The sequence below is a fragment of the Bos javanicus genome, chromosome 16, assembly GCF_032452875.1.
Source record: "Bos javanicus breed banteng chromosome 16, ARS-OSU_banteng_1.0, whole genome shotgun sequence".
Lineage (NCBI taxonomy): Eukaryota > Metazoa > Chordata > Mammalia > Artiodactyla > Bovidae > Bos > Bos javanicus.
In genome coordinates, this window is record NC_083883.1 from 35,801,944 (window position 1) to 35,816,703 (window position 14,760).

A 14,760-nucleotide genomic window follows, 5' to 3' on the forward strand; every position below is an offset into this window, starting at 1 on the left:
AGAAATAAACATGTTTATAACTCAAGGCAGGAAAGTTTGACAATATTGGATGAAACAGAGTGAAGAGGGGATTTCTTTTTTCCATGTCACATTGTGTTAAATTTTGAACTCTGGATACTGGCTACTTTTTTAAATTTCTACAATGTTTTTGCCTCAACACTCAACCTAAGTATATATATATGTGTATGTGTGTGTGTGTGCTTAGTCGCTTAGTCATGTCCAACTCTTTGCAACCCCATGGACTGTAGTCCACCAGGCTCCTCTGTCCATGGGGATTCTCTAGGCAAGAATACTGGGGTGGGTTGCCGTGCCCTCCTCCAGGGGATCTTCCCAACCCAGGGATCAAACCCAGGTCTTGCGCATTGCAGGCAGATTTTTTACCATCTAAGCCACCATATATACTTCAGTCTCAAATAATTTAAGTCATGCCCAAGAGTCTCAATGGTAAAGAACCCATCTGCCGATGCAGGAGACTTGGTTTCGATCCCTGAGTAAGGAAGACCCTCTGAAAAATGAAATGGCGACCCACTCCAATATCCTTGCCTGGGAAATCCCATGGACAGGGGAGCCTGGTGAGCTACAGTCCATAGTCGCAAAGAATCAAACACTGCTCAGTGACTAAACAGCAGCAACAGCAGACACATATCTCAGTAAAGAGAAGATTCACGTCTCGGCATCTAAGAGGCTATCATAACAGGAATAAAGTGCTTGATAATGGATAGAACAGCCTATCACATTTTGGGAAAGGCTCCCATTAGAGGCTAGTACTTTGGTGGAACTATGTCATACTGTTCATATATGAAAGATGGAAAATGGAGCCAGACAAGTATTATGTCATTCTTAGGGTTTCAGCAATGGACTAGTCTTAATTCTGTTGTAGCGATAGCTGTAAATGAGCTTTTAATTACATATTCTAACTCTGGTATAAAACATTTGCTATATTAATAACAAAATATAATCCTGTATTTTTAAGTTTTTTTCTTACTGTGAAAGAAAAATTTTGTTTGTACAAAATTTAGAAAGTAGAAAAACATAAAGAAGAAAATAAAAGTCATTTCTCTTAGGTTCCAAAGACAATCATTGTTAATGTTTGGGTATATTTTCATTCAGCATTTTTCTTTCTACATAGAAGTACACAGACACACACGGACATATATACATATGGACATCTATGCGTTTTTAAAATTAAACTAGATTCAAATGTACATAGAAAAACAAAAGTATTTTTACTTCATATTATATTATGAACATTTTCCATATTATTAAATATTTTTCAAAACATAATTTAATGGGGATGCATGGCATCCTCTAATATGGTTATACTGTGATTTATTGCATGCCTTTGCTGCCTTAAATATTTTTTAGGACTCTGATAAAAATGTATTTTACATATAAATGTGTTACACATGCACAGACACTTTTAAAATATGTAAATATACTTATAGAATTTATATAATATTATACATTTATATAATGCATGAATTATTTATTTAAATGGTTCCTTATTTAAATTAATCATTCCCCTATTGTTGGACACTGGATGTTTCATTATTAGAAATAATGCTGTGATAATCATGCTTAAATTTTTAAACACATGGGGATCACAGGCCTCAATGCATAAATGTTTTTTAAAATCTTTGATGCATCTGCACAAACTGCTTTCCAGAAAGGGATTCAATTCATTTTTTCACCACAAGCAGTAATCGAGAATGCCTGTCTCACAGCATCGTACCCATTTTTAATCTTTTCTAATTTTGTAAGTGAGAAGTTGTATGTGACTTTAAGTTGCACTTCGATTAATAAAAAGGTTGTGTTTAGTCAAAAGTCTGTTTTTCTGCTAATAAAATTAATATGTACCTTACTCTAAAAACTTCAAAAACACTACAGTTATAAACAAGACAATAGAAATCACCCATAATCTCATCAGTTGGAGATATCTGTTGTTAGCATTTTTGCCTGATGATCAGTTTGAAACGTTCATTGACTATTTCTACTGTATGGGTATGTTTGTAAATTATCTGTTCATCATCTTTGCCAATTTTTATCTTGAGAAATTATTATTTTTAATTGAATTCTAATACCTATTAAAGATTAGTAACCCACTGTCTGTTATATTTTTATATTTATCCCAGTTTGCTATTTATTTTCAAGATATTATCTTTTGATTTTGTGTATAGTCAAATCTATCAAACTTTTTATCTGAGTCCTGTATCCATTGTTTTTATGTTTAGAATCTTCTTGCAGATTTAAATACTAGGAAACAGTCATATGTACCTTTTCCTTTTTTATGATTTAATTTTTCATTGAACTCTTTAATTCATTCAAGTATCTATAGATTTTAACTGTCAATAGCATTTGAAATAGGGATTTCAGTTGCTGATTTTCCTGTCTTCCCTGTTATAATGGGAAGTCCCTTGAGGCGAAAAAAACAAAAAAGAAATTCTTTTTCAGCTTTGTATTTAAAATATCTACCATGGGGTCTGGCATATTATTTTCATTATATAAATACTTGAACAATGTCTATATTAAAACTATTGGAATATCCATATCATATCCTTACCTTTTGAAGTTCTTTGAGTCTAAGACCTGATTCTGTAATCTTTTTTTGGATTTTGCCTGCTTTAATCCAAAGTCTTCACTATTTACTGTGAATTTGCTCACAAAACCACCATCGTCCCCCAAGAGGATATCATCTCGGCAGAGCTGGTCAGGCAGAGACACTACACACACGCAGAGGAGGCAATGATCCATAGGTTTTATGACAAAATAGTTTTCCTAGAAATAGAAGAACACTTTAAATGTTATTGTGTTGCTCTAAGTATCTACATATTAAATTTAAATATTGCTCTTATTCTTTATAAGATTTACTTTTCTGATGTTTTTCATTTTAGATACTCCCACTGTTAAAGGAACTTGAAAAAAACAAAGTTAACTAAGTAGAAGTTAATGAACACTTGCTGTGAGCCCAACACTGTGCTTTTGGGTGTTTTGTTGGAGAAAAGTGTGAGGTATCTATCTTTGGCCCAATAAATAATGAGATTTTCTGATATATTACTATGAATATTCCTTTCTTGAATTTGTAAGGCAATATTAACAGGAAGCAAAAAAAAAAAAAAAAGTTCAGGTGTTAAAAGACCATTGAAATAAAAATGAGTGGTAATGGGAAAATCTAATATCAAAGTCCCAATTACTTTACAAGGATAAAAATATCCTAACATCTACATGTATCCAGAAATATTCAGCAAGCATCTATCGAGCTGGCTCTGTATTATCAAACTGTGTTCACTAAGCTACATAGCCATTGCTTTCCTGGAACTTAGTTTCTACCTAAGAGAGAAGAAAAAAGTATTTTAAAATTTTTAAATCTGTCTTGTTTCCTATAGAATGAATAAAACTTGAACATATTGACAGGTTCATTCAGTTATTCAACAAATATTTATTGAGCACCTACAATATGGCAAGAACCATTCTAGGCACTGGCTGTTCAGATCAGATCAGATCAGTCGCTCAGTCGTGTCCGACTCTTTGCGACCCCATGAATCGCAGCACGCCAAGCCTCCTTGTCCATCACCAACTCCCGGAGTTCACTGAGACTCACGTCCATCGAGTCAGTGATGCCATCCAGCCATCTCATCTTCTGTCGTCCCCTTCTCCTCCTGCCCCCAATCACTCCCAGCATCAGAGTCTTTTCCAATGAGTCAACTCTTCGCGTGAGGTGGCCAAATTACTGGAGCTTCAGCTTTAGCATCATTCCTTCCAAAGAAATCCCAGGGCTGATCTCCTTTAGAATAGACTGGTTGGATCTCCTTGCAGTCCAAGGGACTCTCAAGAGTCTTCTCCAACACCACAGTTCAAAAGCATCAATTCTTCAGCGCTCAGCCTTCTTCACAGTCCAACTCTCACATCCATACATGACCACTGGAAAAACCATAGCCTTGACTAGACGGACCTTTGTTGGCCAAGTAATGTCTCTGCTTTTGAATATGCTATCTAGGTTGGTCATAACTTTCCTTCCAAGGAGTAAGCGTCTTTGAATTTCATGGCTGCAGTCACCATCTGCAGTGATTTTGGAGCCCAGAAAAATAAAGTCTGACACTGTTTCCACTGTTTCCCCATCTATTTCCCATGAAGTGGTGGGACGGATGCCATGATCTTTGTTTTCTGAATGTTGAGCTTTAAGCCAACTTTTTCACTCTCCACTTTCACTTTCATCAAGAGGCTTTTGAGTTCCTTTTCATGATGAACCAAAGTTTCTGACTTTGTGGAACTACTATCCCAGTTGGGGGAGACAGATGAATAAAACAGATAATTCCAGATAATAGGATGTACACTTTAAAAAATAAGCCAGTGCGCTGTGATAAAGAGTTAATGAAGAGGTCACTTTGGGTCCCATGGTTATGGAAGTTGACCTTGGATCTGGGATCTGAATTGGTTGAGAGGAGGATTCAGAGGAGGTTGAAAAGGAGGATCCTAGGAGAAGAGATTAATGTCAAAAAAAGAGAAAGGGAAGAAGCTATGGAGCCTTGTTCTGGACAAGGCAGGAGGGCATGGGGGGATACACAGAGTGTCAGATTTTGTTTTTAGAGAGAGGAACAAAGAAAGGAAGGAAGTAGCGTTGCATTCTTAATTAAAGCTTAATTAAGGCTGGAATTTGAAAGAGGACAAACCTTCCAGACTCAGTATTCTCAGAAACAGGAAGAAGTTAATCTGCTGAAAGGGAACACTTGCCAGGAGTGGGAAAGTGAGTTGGCAAGAATCAGAAACAGGTTGATAGAAGACGCTGAGTGCTCAAGCGAGGTGGCAGACCCTTACTTTGTAGCGATGCCAAATAGTGTGGTTCTGAGTTCTCTAGCAGAGCTTAGCCACTGCAAGGGAGTAAAGCAGGGCTATAGCATCTACCTGAGATTCAAGTTTTGAAGGACAGAGATTTAAGAGATGACCCATCTTGGGGGTAATATGAGAAGGGAAAGAGAGAAGAAGCAGGGGTACTGAAGCATGGAAGAAGATGCTTTCAACACAGTGGAGGTTTCTATGAGAATGAAAACCAAGAGTGAAAACAAGAGAGTGAGAAGGAAGGGATTATAATCAAACTATATGACACGAGATAGTGACACATCACATATTAAAATACATTAAGCAAACAGCTGTCTTCTTTAAAATCATCTTGGCATCATTAGTTGGCCAATATTATGGACAAGCATAGGAAATTTACTTTTCATTGAGACTAGTATGGCACAGAGGAAGGGTAAATTATTTCTTAATCTTCCATGTCAGTCAAAATCAGCCTGCTTCCTGAGGGCGTATTTATTTAAATACGCCCTCAGGAAGTTCTTAGTGATCTCACCTCTCCCTGAGCTCTTGTTCTTTTTTACATTATAATTTTCTGTACCATTGTATTACATGTTATGTTTGTTCACGAGATTCCTCAAGGCTGAGTTTTGTTTCAGTACAGGGAACATGTTCTTCTTTGTTTCTGCAGATTCTCAATAAATACTGTAAATTGGTTAAGCCGTAACATTTCATTTACTGAAAGGATTAACATTAACATCTACCCCATTAGATTCTTTTTGCCAGAATTAGGTATTTGATTTTAGTAATTCTCTTGCCAAATAAAGCTGGACTGAAGGGAAAGTCTGAACTGGATAACATGAGCATAATCAAAGATAATACTTGGATTCAGAGAAAGGTGTAAAATGAGAAATGAACTAGTCAATCTCTCGCTCTCAAAAACAAAACAAATTAAACATACGCTAAATGAAAATATGTTCCCTTTTAATTAAGGCTCAGAATATTACTGCTGGGCTAGACTATTTTATTAACAGTTAACCCCTGATTTTATGGGCTTCCCTGGTGGCTCAGCTGGTAAAGAATCTGCCTGCAATCCTGGAGATCTGGGTTCAATCTCTGGATTGGGAAGATCCTCTGGGGAAAGGAACAGCTACCCTCTCCAGTATTCTGGCCTGGAGAATTCCATGGCCTGTATAGTCCAAGGGGCTGCAAAGAGTCGGACACAACTGAGCAACTTTCACTTCACTTTCATTTTATATATGAGGAAACTGATGTTCAATAGAGAAAGTGAGTTGCTCATATCCTACCTGTATGGAAAAGACAATCCAATTTCTTTGAGTATTTCCCTTAACACAGTACCTGGCTGCTCCCTTGAGCTTTATAATCCCAGACAATAATAGTCCTTTCGGTAGTAGCAACAATTCGTTTCAGCTGTGAGAGGTAATCGCATCCTGTAATCCAGGAGGTATCCTGATGGATAAACATGGAATCAGAATGTTGTGTTTTGGACTATATTGTGTTTTGTTCTATCACATAATGACTGGCTACTAAGGAGTAGATTAGTTACATTAAAAGCACCATTTTGCCCCCTTATTTGCAGAGGAGCCACACAATATCTCTTCTTTGATGTCTTGACAAGAGGGTCTCATCTTTTTCCCTTTTACCCTGAGTTTCTCAGCACCATCAGCTGGAGAATGGCACAGCCAGGGCCCTGGCACAGCTCCCTGGAAGCTCACAGCCACTGGTCAAGCAATCATCTTTGTGCACTGTTCTTCTGCATGAGAACACTTCTTCATAGGAGGTAAGACTAGATTTAGGGCGCTGATTAAGCAAGTTCTCTGGCCCTGTCCTCCTGCTTAACATTTTTAGCTGGATAAGACCTTGGTGATCATCTGGTCAGGGATCAACTTGAGGCCAACAAGTTTGCCTCATGCCTTCCAAAAGCCACCAGGTTGGCATGGCCTGGATCCATACTACCACTGACAGCACACGATGTTACAGGAACAAAGGCTCCCACTGGGGAGTGTGTCTGTGCCAGAAACGGGTCCTGGTGCTCCAGGTATGCCCTGAATCTTCTGTAAAACCCATTAGGAATTTTAAGAAAGTTTAAGAAACAGAGACTCAGAGACTCCTCTGCCTGGTACCTCAGTGCATTTCAGTGCATACAGGTAAGGTGAAAGCCAACCACTCTCCATCCCTCATAAAGCTACGGTGGGATTCCACAGTGGGATTCCACCATGAGAAGCCATGGATTCTACAGTGGGAAGTCACCATAGCTTTACAACATTTGCCACAAGATTGCTGTTCCAATTAGTAATATGGATTGAATCAATTACAAAATTGCACTCAAATTTTTTATGCTGTTTTCAAGTTTAAAATGTTTTCAAATAACTATCACTGACTAGTTCCTTGTCCTCACAATGTGTGGGTTTTGTCCATTTTTTTTTTTTTTTTTTACATTCCTTAACAGTGAGCACTTAGAAAAGCAGCCAAAGCTTTTAAATTGAAGCTTTCAGGGAATAATCAATTTCCAAGCAAATTAACTCAGAAAACAAGATCTGTGTCCTCTTTGCTGTTGCTCCAGGTTTAGTTTGGATCCTAGTCAATAAAGATAAAACTACAACCTATGAAAACATCTTATTCTCAGAGCCTATTCAGGCTCTTCACTGAGATTTTGATTGGTTATGGAAGAATCATCATCAATCATTTTACCTTAATTAAGAATTTTAAAAAGTACTTACTGTAACATTGGTACTGGTCTGAACTTTCATCTATTAAAAAAGAAAAAGGAAGAGAATAATGAACCCCCGTTGGCACTATGCTTAAAGATGAAAATACTGGGTATAAAGCACTATGTTATCTCCTTGGTTTAACCTCAGCTGTCATTTCTACCTTCTGTGAGTCTTCTGGTTCCTCCTGCTTCTGAAAAGCCTGTCTCTGTGGAATAACGCACTGTTTGCTTTGGGCAACTTTAGGCTTCTGTGTCTTATCTTTAAGCCCAGTTACTGTGCTCTTAAACTTTATTAATTATTTTGTTCCTTCTATTTGTACAGTTCCTCACATTCTTTAACTATTCAGAGCAACCTCTGACACTAAAATTTGGGACTGCAAAATAATGCTAACAGCAATGGCAAGAATGGTAAATAGGTCAATATGAATATAGATTTATATAGGAAAAAAAAAAGCATTTCATTTGAAAGTTATTTCTCAAGTTACTGAGATTTAAGAACATTCTATCTAGTGGGTTTTCTCTTTTATTCAATAAATGTATGTGTATGTGTTGTTTCGCTCAGTTGTGTCCTACTCTTTGCGATCCCATGGACTGTAGCTCACCAGGCTCCTTTGTCCATGGAATTCTCCAGGCAAGATTACTGGAGTGGGTTGCCATTCTCTTCTTTGGGGGATCTTCCCAACCCAAGGATGGAACCCAGGTCTCCTGCATTGCAGGCATATTCTTTACCATCTGAGCCACTAGGGAAGCCCCAATAAATACGTATTGAGTGAGTATAATATCCTAAGTACTATACTAGTGAAGAATCATAGATTTATCTCAGGAGAGCTAGTAAGTACATGAGCAGCCTCTTATACCCTTCTGTTGTTGTTGTTTAGTTGCTAAGTCATGTCTGAGTCTTTTGTGACCCCGTGGACTCTAGCCCATCACGCTCCTCTGTCCATGGGATTTCCCAGGCAAGAATACTGGAGTGGTTGCCATTTCATTCTCAATAGTATTTTCCCAACCCAAGGATCCAACCCTCATCTCTCGTATCTCTTGCACTTGCTCTTCACCACTGAGCCCCCAGGTAAAGCCCTCTTATACCCTTAGGGCATGTTAACTGCTCCCAAGGTAAAGGTAAGGGTCTGAAGTTTATTAATGACCTAGTTTCTATTGCATGCTCAAATGGTCTTTGGAGAAGTTTAGAAAATGGCGTTCTAGAAGGATGGATTATGCGAAAAGAAGAGAATGTGAATCAAAGAGATTACTCGAACTGTTATTTGTAGTCATCACAGACTGTCTTTCATCTGAAGAGTTCAAAAATACTTTTGCAACCAGGGACTTTTTTTTAAAGGAACAAATAAAGGGATTAGAGAAATTTCTCTTCTATTTCTCTCCATCTTCAGTGGAAGACACTTTAAAATTCCCTTATCTGCTCTAAAATTTTCATAATCCTATGTGTATATGAAAGAGAAAGAGACACACACGTATCTCTGGAAATTTGATAATGCCATCTCACTGAATTCAAATAATCCTAAACTATTTCATTATGAACATCATAATTTTTCTCCTCACTGTTTTTCTTTAGATCCCATATTAGTTCTATTTTTGAGGAATTAAAGGTAAAAAAAATGAAAAGGATAATAATGCATAGAGAAAAAAAGAGACTGAGGAAGATTTTCATACTTAATGAGTGTTCAACTCTTTGTAACCCAGTGGACTATACAGTCCATGGAATTCTCCAGGCCAGAAAACTGGAGTGGGTAGCTTTTCCCTTCTCCAGGGAATCTTTCCAACCCAGGGATCAAACCAAGGTCTTCTGCATTGTAGGCAGATTCTTTACCAGCTGAGCCACAAGGGAAGCCTACTTAATGAGGCAAATCCATTTTTATTTTCACGTTATTTGTTCATAATTATAATTGTCATTATTTACTAAGGGTTTACAATGAAGCTAAGTGATTTGTATTGATGAAATCATGCAAACAGCACAACTACCTAGGGAGACATGTCCTCTGGTCTGGATGAGGAGGAACTGGGGCCTAGAGGTAACATGCATAGCTATGGTGGGGGTCGTAGGGGGAGCCAGTCTCCACACCTGCACTCAGAATCTCCTGCTGCACCTCTGGGTGCAGGTGGCTCCCTTTGATGCAATCTGTCTGCCTGTGATGAAAATCACTGAAAGGCTGAAAATCATTGTTGAAATTTTAATCGTGTGATAATTATTTTAAACATATTTTATTTGTCTATAGCTTGACTCTACTTAAAAATAAATTAATAATTAAATCAATTTTTGTATATTTAACACCAAACACTTGTCTATATCATATTTTATCATGTCATCATACATTCCATTACAGTCCCTCATATTTTGAAAATAGAAGTCCAAAAACATAAATTTAGAAAGAAATGACATTAATAATAGCAATGCCTTAAAATGTGTCCATATTCATTATCTCATTTGATGTTCACTACAGTGCTCTGAGGGCGGGGAGACTGATCCTGTTGTCCTCATTTTACAAATACGAGAAAAAGAGACATGAAAAGATGTAAGTTGGCTCATTAAGTTCCCTGCTTATAGGATGGTAAAATAGAGGAGCTAGCATCTGAGCCTTTTTTTAAACCTCAAGCACAAGGTTTCGTCTTGGAAGCTTTCATTACTTGGTAGTATTATGACAAAATCACTTGACTTGTGAGTTTTTATCATTTTATTTGAGAAATTATCTAAGGGCATCCTTTAATTGTGTTGATGCACGTGGTTCAATAGGTTACCCAGAGGAACAATGACAAATGTGGTTACTAAATTCTCAAAAGCTGCTCTGGGGTTGAGCAAGCTTCTTGTTTTAATAATACTTGGTTTTATTTCTTGGAATAACTCTTAAATATGGTTACGGTTTCTGCTGCATCTGATACATAGGCATAATGCATAGACAAAACAAAAGAGAAAGGTAGGAGAGGAAGGAAACCAAGCTCTCAAATTACCTGGCTATTGAAGACTGTTATCATTCCTTTCTGAGAAGCTGTTACTAGTAAATCCAACTGAGGGATCTTGACAATGCACTTAATCACATCCCGTCTTCTACTCCCTGTGAATGGCACACACTCATTTCAGCTCCTAGCAGTAAAGACCCTAAAAGTCACTTGTTAGAGTTTTAATCATAAAAGAAAAAGGAAACAACCAACGTTAAGCTAGAAAGGCTCTAGTTACTTTAAAACTAAAGTAGAATAAAACCAAAAAAATGAGCAATGATTGCTTTTTAATTATCCTTAGAGATACTAATCTGACTTTTTAATGCTTTCCAACTAAACGTGGTCCATGATCTCCCATAGAAGCTGTTAAGATCACAACATGCACATTTCAGAGAATGAGTTTTCCAAATGTCTTTTAGAATTATTTCAAGATCTTCACATTCAGGAATCCTTTCTTTGAACTGTCACCATGTGATTTACACAGAACGAAAGTCTAATACTATCTCAGGCTTTCCAGTACAAAAAAATGAAACTGCCTTAATACTGTTTTAGGCTTTCTTTCTTTTTTTTTTTTTCATGTATTTTGGAGAAAACACTTTCCTGTTTCTTTGCCTATGTGCTGAATGATAAAGCCACACATATTGAGCCTCTTCCCAGGATGATTTAAATCAAGTTTTTATAATTGCAAATGTTTAGGGAGGAAAAGCAAGGGAACAAATTTCACACTCCAGTATTATCTGCCTAACCCACACATTCTCAACAGAGAAACTATTTTCTCCAAAAGGGTACAAATTGGTTCTTGGTGGGCAAGGCACATAAACAACTCTTACTCTCTGTGTCAAAGTTCGGATGTACATACAGTCCATAGGCAGAGACACAGTATCTGAGATATTAAAATGTCTGAAGCTTGGGGAAATGAGGTTGAGAGGGAGTTGGGGATGGATTTTCCTGCAGGAAAATTTTCCTGCAGGATTTTCCTGCAATTAGGAAAAAAGTTCCAAAAGACTGCTTGGAGAGGTCACTACGAAAAAAAAAAAACACAAAAACTGTTGAGAATATTTTATGCCAAGCCACCAACATGTTTCCTGCTTCCATTCCCTCCCCACTATAGACCACTTTAATCACAGAGGCCAGAACATTTGTCGAAGTGTAACTCCGGCCAGGCCCTCTCACAGTTGTTTGTCTCAGAAGTCTTTAGTGTGGCCTCAAGGCCCTGGACATCAGTGCCCTCACCGCTGCTGCGGCTCTAACCTCCCCCTCTTCTGCTGTTCTCCCTCCCCCACCACTCCACTTCAGCGTGGAGTGTGTGCTTTATTTGCGTATCTCCTCCACGTCTTTCCCAACTACCCTGTTTTAAGTCCCAGCACATGTTTGCGTGTCCAAACCAACTTCAACTTCCTCCCACACTCCTGCTTTATTTTTCTCCACAATCTGCTCATTTTATTATTTTTTTCTATAGTGCTTAATTTACTCTTTTTTTTTTTTTTTAAATTGTCTGTCTCTTCCCCCATTAGAATATAGATTCCATGAGGTCAGGGATTTATGATTGTTTGTTCACCACTGTGTTCCTAGCACTTAGAAAGTCACCTAGTTCACAAAGTTGTTTAGTCACTAAGTCATGTCCAGCTCTTTTGCAACCCTATGGACTGTAGCCAGCGAGGCTCCTCTGTCCGTGGAATTCTTCAGGCAGGAATACTGGAGTGGGTTGTCATTTCCTTCTCCAGGGGATCTTCCCGACCCAGGGACTGAACCCATGTCTTCTGAATTGGCAGGCAGATTCTTTACCACTGAGCCACTAGGGAAGCCTGGCTTACAAAGTAGATCTTAACAAATATTTGTTGAGTGAATAAACAAGTTACAGAACTCAATGGCCATCTGTAAAGATGCTTTTGAAATTCTAATTTAGGAGGCCAGAAACACGTCTCCCCTGGTCACTGGCCACTCAAGTGATGACAGCAGGATCACCGCTGCTCCCTAGCTTCTGTTCTTTGATGACAGTTCCCATGGAGAAGCCCGGAGTTTAGGCTCTGGTGAGCTCTATTGTTGGGCTAAGGAAGGGTCAAAAACCAGGGTGGGTTTTGTTCACAAAGGACTGAAGTAAGTTCAGGGTTTTTTTGTTTTTTTTTTTTCTTTTTTAAAGAACACCAGATTTGATCTAGACTATGTCCTTCATCTCAGAATTTGAGATGAAATGTTTGAGGACAGAGACAGATTCTTTCCACATCCTGGACTTCTCCCACCCTGGAGGGAAGAAAAGAAGGAAAACCCATGGCTTCAATAGTGGACAGGGAAATGAATTCACGGGACCCAGGCTCAAATTTTAAAGCAAATGACATATCTAAACTGGAGACCTCAAACTGAGCTAACACTCCTCTGTTATTGACCCAAATGCACAGTCTGAGAGGTGTTAAGGCTAACCTCCATAATATAATCAAGGATGGGAGCTTGGGAAAGAGCACTAGTAAGTGAAAACTTGAAAATTCAATTTTAAGAATATGTATTTTTAAAAATGTGATTGATCCATTTGGTACTGGAGCACACATTATTGAGGTGACACTGTGGAGAGATTTAACTTGAGATCTGAACCATTTCTGAAAAATTGGAGTTTTCCCTCCTTATATTCCCTACTTAGTGTCCTTCAGAGCAATGATAATATTTTCAACTCGACTGCAAGTTTCTTCTGATACTGCATTTGAAACTGTCACTCCCCTCTCTTGTTATAAATTACTGATCAAGTAAATAAGATGGAAAATGGTTCAATGGAAATGTATTCCCACTATTTATTTTTGATAAAATATTAAAACCCATGTTAATTTGTTAGGGAAATTAAATTATCACCTGAAATTACAACTCGCTGTTTTCTAGAAACGAGGAAAACCAAATTTTCTTCATCCATTTGGTTAATAAGAGAATCTTCTTCAGAGGAAAAGTAGCCAAAGATCTGAAAATACAAACAACACAGGTAAACACTCACAGTATCTCAGAAATGGCTATAGAGTAAGAGATTTAATGTCAGTTGAATCTGAAGGCTTACTTTGAATTAACAATCAACACATTGCTTTATAAATACAAAGTTCTGATATAAATATCGGAAGGCAGTTTAACATTATTCAGCATACTGCATGCTGATGGGCATGAGTTTTGAGCAGTCATAGATTTTTCTTTCCAATGGATAAACTGATGTCCCAGGCTGATATCCTTGCTCAGACTGATAGTTCAATTAGGAGCTGGCACTTGTTTGGAAATCAAATCAGTCTTCATCAGACAGTTCTCAGTGCTCAATTGAGAACACTGATGCTGAATTTTGCCACTCTCAAATAACTATTCCTACCCATTTTCCATAAATCTTCCTGAGCAAGACTTTTCATTTCTTTATTGGTGGTAGGGGAGGGGGGCGGGGGTTGGGCTTTCCCTGGTGGCTCAGGCAATTAAGAATCTGCCTGCAGTTCAGGAAACCCAAGTTTGATCCCTGGGTCAGGAAGATCCCCTGGAGAAGGCAATGGTTACCCATTCCAATATTCTTGCTGGAGAATTCCATGGACAGAGGAGCCTGGCGGGCTACAGTCTATGGGGTGGCAAAGAGTTGGACACAATTGAGAAACTAACACTTACACTCACTTTGGAATTTTACTGTTCCAAATCCTACCCTCCAGGAATTGCATTAATCAATTATTATAAAAAGAATATCTTGAAGAAATAAAGTACTTTTTATTTGTGAATAAATTGTCAAGATTGTGTAATTCCAAGGAATTTGAAACATAAGATAGCTATTTTTTCAGTTGTCTTATGATAAGCAGAAATAAAGTTCTTAGAAGTTAATGACACTGTATTTCTCATAAACTTGAGATTAGCTAGTCTTGTTAGTAAATGAGTAGAATGAGCTTCTGAAACTCAAGTGTGGATATGAACCACTGGATCTTACTCAAGTGCAGTTCGGACTTGTAGGCCTGGGAGCGCACCTTTCTAAGAAGCTGCCCATGAGGGACCAACTATATATCAGTCTGTTATAATAACATTTGTTTATTTTGATGTAGGTAATGGCTTAGCTTTATGTGTTTACGTATCCTTTCATCAGTTGTTTCACAAATGTTGCTACTTCCTCCTTTACATTCTCCCACATCCAAACCTCACAACATCTATCAACTGCCTTAATAATTTCCTACAATTAGGTTTTATTCCTTGGGAAGACCAAGATTATCAAAGACTCTTTTGTATTTTTCCATTTTTCTTCCCATCAGCAAAACCAATATTCATTAAAAGATTAAGAAATTTATTACTTTTCAGAAATTGAA

At 37.8% G+C, this 14,760-nt stretch overlaps 1 protein-coding gene across 1 annotated transcript in view; it reads right to left on the reverse strand.

Annotated features, from left to right (window-relative positions):
* The window catches only part of WDR64 (WD repeat domain 64), a 121,110-nt gene that overhangs the window by 89,963 nt on the left and 16,387 nt on the right, over positions 1-14,760 (reverse strand). The window contains exons 3-7 of the mRNA XM_061382520.1: positions 13,307-13,409; positions 10,481-10,584; positions 7,530-7,559; positions 6,148-6,258; positions 2,561-2,775 (exon numbers count right to left, since the gene is read on the reverse strand). Coding sequence (XP_061238504.1) covers positions 2,561-2,775; positions 6,148-6,258; positions 7,530-7,559; positions 10,481-10,584; positions 13,307-13,409 — 563 coding nt within the window. The remainder of the gene's footprint in view (positions 1-2,560; positions 2,776-6,147; positions 6,259-7,529; positions 7,560-10,480; positions 10,585-13,306; positions 13,410-14,760) is intronic.